The 7,928-nt window shown below is 43.7% G+C and overlaps 1 protein-coding gene across 1 annotated transcript; it reads right to left on the reverse strand.

Moving 5' to 3' along the window:
* Window positions 1–538: 538 nt before the first annotated feature.
* Window positions 539–7,026, reverse strand: syap1 (synapse associated protein 1). Its single transcript, XM_066705894.1, has 9 exons — window positions 6,722–7,026; window positions 6,001–6,119; window positions 5,785–5,851; window positions 5,474–5,547; window positions 4,981–5,120; window positions 4,651–4,805; window positions 3,406–3,464; window positions 3,101–3,245; window positions 539–2,920 (listed from the first exon to the last, which is right to left on the reverse strand). The coding sequence occupies exons 1-9, from the start codon at window positions 6,909–6,911 to the stop codon at window positions 2,793–2,795; spliced, it is 1,077 nt and encodes a 358-aa protein (XP_066561991.1). The 5' UTR covers window positions 6,912–7,026; the 3' UTR covers window positions 539–2,792.
* Between the last annotated feature and the right edge of the window lie 902 nt (window positions 7,027–7,928).

A 7,928-nucleotide genomic window follows, 5' to 3' on the forward strand; every position in this document is an offset into this window, starting at 1 on the left:
TGAAAACTTATTTGGACCCTTTCCCAGAAACTCTGATCCTCAATACTGCATTACTAGAGACTGGATTACACATCAGCTGGTTGGTTTAGACTAAAGTAACACTAGACATTAGGCACTGTGGCGAGGCATAGTTCTGTTCCTGCACTGCCCCTGATCTCGGTGAACACACACGAACCTTACACAACCCCAGCTATGAAGAAACCGTCTGGGGATCCTGTGTTTCTGAAAACTAAGACTGTGATTTTGCCGATTGGTTATTATTATTTTACTTTGCTCTGCTATTAAGTAGAAATGTAGGCCTCTGCATTTTACAAGCAGTAACAGGTTACGTACCTTAAGTTAAATGAATGTTAAGTGTTTTGCTATGGTGGTATGTTGTTTTGGCTGTAAATCCCCACTCCCCACACACCCACACACAATGGGAGTGCTTCACAGTGACCAAACATGCAAATAAGCAAGGAAACACAAGAGGGAGACACATACTTTTAACAACAAATCAGATCTGAAAGTCAAACGGACAGAGCACACGACGCAAGACTGCAGTTTTTATTTTATTAAAAGGTAAACCAGAGACCCAATATATAAATACATAAAAACAGACAGAGAAGGGAAAAGATCAATAAAGGGACATCTCCCCAGCATGAAAACCACTTTCAAAATACTATCATACATCAAACAAAGATCTGTTATATACAGTTAACTCTGGAAGAATTCACATCCTTCAGTTTACACAGTACCGCCCCACGATTCAGTTAGTCGAACAATCATTGTTCAGCGTGACGATGCCAGCGGACAGAACAGCGCTAAGACAGGGGTGTGTATAAACCATTAAGTAGGCCTATTGTTTAATGAACAATATCTATGACGGTGAATCGGAGCATAGCTTATTTTTAAATGAATGGGAGGAATACTTTTGTGAAGCCAAAAAGCACTTCCTGGATTTTGTTTTTCTTACTGTCAAATGCTTTTGCTCCAAAGTTTAATAGAAATCCTAGTGGTATTAATGGAGATAAAAGGATCTTAAAGATACCTTAAGGCCAAATTGAAGTACGGGTGCAGCACAATGCGAATAAACCCATTCTCCACAAAGGACAGATGCAGAGAGAATTAAAACATGAAAACTAAAAGCAACTGGAAAGAAAACCCAGCTGTTACTTGTGCATTGTGAAAAGGCTGCCTACTACACTACACTATACTATAAAACCACTTTTTGCTTACCTCTAATGTTTTTTTAATGTTCCCCAAAGAAAAAAAAAAAAAAACATTTCAAGGACAAAATTAGGTATCTGGTGTCAAATAAAGTATTTATTAATAAGTATTTAGGTTAACAGAATAACATACGTTTCCTTTGCAGCACAGAATGGAACAGTTCATTACAGTCTTATCCTGATGTTTACCAGGAAATATTTAAAAGGAGGGATATTTACAAAACACTTTTTTCAGTTCAGGACAACCCCCCACCCCCAACCGCCCACTCCGATAAAATAAAATAAATCCCCTTGTCAATCACATATACTGCAGTTCCAGAATCTTCAAAGAACCCCCCCAAATACACCAGCATTCCTACTATAATGAAAAACGGCAATGATGTAATAAAACTAAAAACTAAAAACAAATAAACAAAAACCTGTTCTCTTCTAAACTGGGAATGCGATTATATAGCCTTGGGGCAGTTTCGCCCTCATCAGAAACAGCAGACACTCGAATTCCCCTCACGTCAGCTCTTATAAAAAAGATATCACTGAATTGTTTAACCCTGTTTTCAAAACTATTAATCCGTCTATAATTGCTCTGTCGTGTGGAAAGGCGTGCGGGGAATTGGAGTGGCAGCTGAAAACGGCGCTTTCCGAAGCTCAGACACAGCTGGTGGGTTCTCCTCCGATATCATTCGGGGAGACAAACTGTCTATATTATTGCCTGAATGTAGTAGTTTTCAGCACAAAGGGTCAAATAAATATCTGTAACTGTGATACACATGCTTTTATATGTATCAACGTCCGTCTGCGGCTGGAGAGAAGTTATTAAAATAACGTAGCGTTGCGAGTTGTGCGTCTGGTCCCTGACAACTCAGTCTCTCTCTCTCAGTGTGCTTTTATCATTTCACTGGGACTCCCCCGGCAAACAGGAAGGGTTTCACTCGGGTAGCCAATAAGAAACACCCACCACCATCAACTGTGGCTCTACAATGCAAATTATTCATTTGATGGAGAACTGTATTCATTTGTAAGACATCATCTGAAGTTGTGTTACAGAGAACTGAGGATTTCACTTAAAGAACAACAGACAGACAGCAATATTCCCATCAGGTGCACATCAGCTCATGATTATAAAGTACTCAAGCAATCTCTCTAATGTCAGTTTGCAGTTTGGCACTGAACCTACAAACTCTAAAAGGTCTCCGACACAATCAATACCCTGACCAACTAGCAGTGGAACAATCTGTAGACAGAAAAAAGAAATGGAACAACACAAAAACTTTCATTTCGTGATGGTTAAAAAGTTAATATGCAGGATTGTGTAACTCTTACCCCTCTATGTCACTGCAAAATACGCTACCAAAGGGTCCGACCTGCGATTGTATGGGCAGATGCGGACTGGTCTTCAGGAGAGTCAGTTAAGTGCTGAGAGAGAGAGAGAGAGAGGAGAAAGAGACTCACTCACAGGGCTGTCTGAGAAAGTGGTGTTCCTCACTGCCCGCGGGGTGAAGACGGGCTGCTCCTTCACAGAGTCCGTTCGGAGACGAGAGGCAGGCGGTGGCGGAGAGTCCGGGCGCCCGGGTCTCTCCCTCTCCTCTAACCGTCCGCCTGCAGCAGCTCCTCGATCTCCTTGTCCCAGTTGTCGTCCCTGTTCTCGGCCTCCGCCACGACTTCGTACTCCTGGAGCTCCTGCTGCAGCTCCTTCTCCCAGTCCGCCGTCTCCTCTGAGGACAGGACAGTAAAAAGCCATGACGTATCAATTGAGGGCGTCACGCGGCTGTATAAGACGCTTCAATGTTTAATGAGGGTGGAGGAGAAGAACAGTGAGGTTTAAGGGGTCAGTCCCGGCTTTGCGCCTGGGAGACCCACAGTGCCTAGCCTGCCCTGCTCAGTACTCTACACACCCTCTTGTGCAGGGGTCTCTTCCTTCTTATCCAGGACTAGCTGCTCCATCTCCTTCCTCAGGTCCTCCTGGTTTATATCACATGAGTCGAAGGCATCGCTGACAAACTCCGAGACGCCTGGACTGGTCGAGATCTCCTCCTCGTCCTGCCGCGGGACAGCAGAAGAACAACAGTGACTTCTGCACACCTCACTCGACTATTCAAGACACTGCTGTACAGGAAAGAGTCTCTCCCTCTCTCTCGACTTCTAGAGAGAGACGCAAAGATGACAGAGCACAAACCTCAGAAAGTTAAATAAGTCTTACCTCGTTGGGTTTGGCTTTGGCGTTGATAGCAGTGGGTGGCGTTTTGGGTCTTATGGTTTCTGAAAGAAAAACAAGGATCGTATAGTTTGGCGCAGAGCCTCATTGTTTCGCTGGGTGAAAGAGTCTCTAGGGCAGGGGTTCCCCAAGTGCAGCCCTCGAGGATGTTTGGTGCGGCCCCCCAAAGCCAAAGTTTAACTACCCCTTTTCTGAACCTTTACTATATTTTTACACTTTCTGAAAAATTATGTTACAAATTGCACATGTAATTTGGGGGAAAATAATAAAACAATTAAAGTTCATAAATGTCCCCTAACAGAGACAAAAGGTTATTTATTTAGTTTTCATCGGCGGTTCATTTTCTACTGCCACCCCCCCATCCCCTGCAACCTCTGGAAATTGTCCCTCCATCACCAGACATTGGGAACCCCTGCTCTAGGGGGTCATGTTAAATGGCAGATGCTGGTTAGGACAAGAAGTGCTTCACATGAGCAGGTTTCATACAGTTATACGTTTTCAGAGAGTCGTCTTCAAAAGGAGACTACAACCTAATCATTTTAGTTGGCAACTTGTTACTTAGTCTGAAGAACAATTCAATATGGCACATACATTTGACAAATGTCAGGAAACTAATATGCTAGAGGCAAGATAAAACTTGAAGTACACAGTCAAAGCTACACTGCCATGACTTGAATACTGCTGTCTATCAACTGAGCCCGAGGAACCGGACAGAGCTGGAGCGGTTTTGTAAAGGAGAACGGTCAAATATCGGCAAATCTAGGTGTGCAGAGTTTCTAGAGGCCGATCCCAACAGACTCGCAGCTGTAACTGCTGCTAAAGGTGCTTCCACTCCTTATTAACTCAGAGGGGTGGAGACTTATCCAGATATGATGTTTCAGTTTTGTATTTTTGAATGCATCTTTCACAATAAAAACATTTTCCCCCTTAACAGTGTAGAGTATGGCATGTCAATAATCCTAATTTAAATGCAAGAAACACTAAGGCGCTGACACAAAAACATGTGAAACATTTAAAGAGGTTGTAGACTTCCTATAGGCACCGTACATATATAATAGATATTTAGATATAGCAACTCGCCGATGCGAGTCATGCTTCATTCTTTTGTGCATGTGTAATTAAATGCAGGCCCTCGAGTGCCAGCTGGGCTCCTTCCTAGTGTAATTTCCCCTACGCCCACCGATCCCTTTCACCGCGAGGACGGGCGAGAGCCAGACGGGGAACCGGTACCTGTCAGGCGGACGTCATCTGGGCCGACGCTGTTCTTCCCTTCCTCTTTCTTCTCAGCCGCCTGCTGCTGTGCCGCTAGGGCTGTGAGCTGCGCAGACTGCTTGATCAGAGAGACGCGGTAGAAATAATTCCTCCAGAACATGTCTTCCTTCACACTGTGGGGAAAGCATACGGACAGTAAACAATGAATATACTTACAACTCCTGAACATTTAAACCTCCTCCACCCCCTTTCAACTATTAGACAGACACAATATGATTAGTGTGTGAACTGTTTCGGGCGCAGTCTCTCCGGCTGCACACACACGGACTCGGGAACCGTGACGCTCACTGCTTGGGGACCAGGTCGAAGCGCATCCTGTTGAGCAGCTCGTCCTCCTGCAGCATCACCAGGGCAATGGGGTACATCTGGTCGAAGTCGAAGTGGAACTGGACCCCTGCGGGGGGGTCTCGCAGGAAGTTCCTCCGGTCCTGAAACACAATAGCGACCGTCAGGCCCGTGTTCCTCCAATCAGAAAACAGCTGGATTAGGAAACATCCGATTTGTCCCTTTTAAGTCACCCAGAGACGACGGGGAGGTTCGGGTGCATAAATGACTTTAAAAACTGAACTGCTGATACAGAGGCAGTGTTGGTTTTTCAGGTTGTTGTTTTACTTCAAATGTGTAGGTGCAAGATCCCGGAATGCCTCGTCTTTCAAACGTTTTAAACGCAGACAAAAGGCGGCTGGAGAACTCCTCAATGCACGTGCATCAAACAGTCCCTCCCCACCCTATTCAGCCAAAAAGAACAGGGAGACCCATCGATTTCCACTGTGGCACTCACAGCCGATAAAGCCAGGATCTGCTGCTGGATGGTCTCCTCCTCGCTGTAGCCGACCCACGGAGGAACCGCTGTGTCTGGGAAGAGGATCAATATAGGGGTGAATTTTAAAAATGATTAAATGGTGAAGTGTGTCGCTGTTCTTCACTGAGACAGTTACAGACACAAACACACAATATATCAATTTTTTATTGGACAGATACATTTTTCATTTTAATTATAATTAAATTGTAAATAATGCACTTATACATACAGCGCTTAGTGGGTCGTTAAGTTACTCCAAAGCCTGGAGAGCAGGATGAATTCCTCCTTACCTGTCTTTTTTGCATTCTTTTCCTGGACGAACTTTTCCTGCTCTTTCTGAAAATCTCCCAATATGGTCTAGAACAGATAAAAGATACAAGGAGAAAACTATACACTTAGATATGTGGCCTATTCCAAGATGAACGTCACATTTGACCCAGTCTTGTGTAAATTAATCAGCAGCCAACGTTTCCTCCAGGTGAGAGCGTATATAACCGAGAAGATACCTTATCGATAATGCCATCGATCTTTCCTTCTTCCACACTTTTCTTTATGGTCTGTGCCGTCTCCACTACAGACTCCGAGATCTTCTTGGTGGCGGTGCTGGCAAAGTTGTATAGATAGCCTACGTGAGAGAAAACAGACTACTGTCTCAGTGCGCTTTGTACAGGACTGTGATATGATGATGATGATGATGATGATGATGTTGAAAGCAATTATTTGTAACTAACACACAGATTCTTATTTTATAACATATAGATACATTGTAAACCCACAAAATATGTCAATTATAATTATGCCGTTTAGCAGCAAGGCAGCTTATCTTGCATGGCTTAATGGACACTATTACACAATCATAAAACACAGCTACATTAAATCCACAGCCACAATTTTGACACACATTGTATTAGTGCTACTCTCCTGACACCTGCTCCAAAATGAGAAAGTGCGAATCGACTTCTTTCTACAGATATTTGGGTGCAATTCTGTTACAACAGTTCAATGTTTAATATCGCAATTTCAAATGCATATCGGCTCCTGCTGCGTCACATGATATTGTATTAGTCTTACTTAGGACACTCAGCAGTTTCTGACCAAAAAGTCTAATATTTTCATGCTCATGATGTATTAGTGGCGCCGCAGAGCAGGTGTAAACAGTGCAGCTTCAGGAGAAGGCCGTGTTTAGGCCGCTTATGTCGGTGTGGTTTGGTAAGTGTGCAGGCTCACCGCTCAGCCCCCTGGCCTGCTGGACGAGCTCCTGCGCCGCATCGCCCTCCTGGGGGCTGTCCGGGGGCCTGTGCTCCTCTCTCTGCGCCGATTCGTGCGCCCTCTCCTCCCCGACATCTGCCTGCTTCTCCCCTGCGCCCCCCGCCGCCGGGCCGTCCATGCCGAGCCACGTCCCCCAGCCCCTGAACATGTCGCTTTGGCGAAGAGTGGCTTGTTTAACGCGAAAGAAACAGTCCGCCGCTTGTTTACTCCATCCAGCTTCGGCGCACAACGTCACCAGCAACTGCGCGACCGCCTGACGCTCACTTCCGCGTTTCGTCCGCGCAGCCACTGGTGTGGACGGAGCAGCGGAGAGTTTTGTCCCTTCTGTCGTCCCGTATTAATTTCTACTGTGGCTGCGCTTCATTCCTCCCCACGCAAGGTGGCCCTGTAGTCTGCTTAATTGATTTAATTATCTCTATTCCTTGAATCATCTCAATACATGTTTTTTTATTTTTATTTTTTATCAAGGTGCATTGACACTAATACGCCTTATTGCATATTATTTCTTAGACTTGGTAAATAATTTAAATGCTTTAATTTACTAGTATGGAATTTGTCAACTAAAGTGAAAATAACGGCATTCATTCTCAGAACAATGTGTATTAAATACATATATTACAAAGCTAACATCATAATAATGCAAGATTGTCCGCAAGCAGCACATTCAATGTCATTTAGTTTCATTGAAGATAATTACACACTTTGCCATTTGAACCATATTTTTACCATGGTAATCTATTCTTAACCGTGTGTCTACCATGCTACACCTTACTACAAACGTGTCACCATCTCATATTTGTCCTATGGTCCCATATTATTTGTTTAAGCTGCCTTCAGTTTGTCTTTTGAGTATTGGGCTGGTATTTCCATAGTATAATGGGGTTATGATGTATAAACAGGTTCATTACTCTTGGGGCTATTTCCATTGTATGATCAATAATAATAATAATCATTATCATAATACTTAAATATACTTATAGTAACTTATATACTAACATGAACATGAACAAAACTTACAGACACTAACATACCTGCTATTATACCACTTGTACACTATCACACTCTCACCGATACTACCCTGAGTACTACCACAACAATATTACACATTCAATAAAACATTATGTACTTTTTAATCTCTCGGTATCAATTCTATAGCTTATTGTGT

This window comes from Amia ocellicauda, chromosome 6 (genome assembly GCF_036373705.1).
Source record: "Amia ocellicauda isolate fAmiCal2 chromosome 6, fAmiCal2.hap1, whole genome shotgun sequence".
In the NCBI taxonomy this organism is placed as follows: domain Eukaryota; kingdom Metazoa; phylum Chordata; class Actinopteri; order Amiiformes; family Amiidae; genus Amia; species Amia ocellicauda.

Coding starts and splice junctions, on each gene's coding strand:
- syap1 (XM_066705894.1), bottom strand. CDS start 6,911: ATGTTCAGGGGCTGGGGGACGTGGCTCGGCATGGACGGCCCGGCGGCG. Junction 5,548..5,784: donor AAAGAATGCAAAAAAGACAG/GTAAGGAGGAAT, acceptor TCCTCTTCCCAG/ACACAGCGGTTCCTCCGTGG. Junction 4,806..4,980: donor TTCGACCTGGTCCCCAAGCA/GTGAGCGTCACG, acceptor CTTTCCCCACAG/TGTGAAGGAAGACATGTTCT.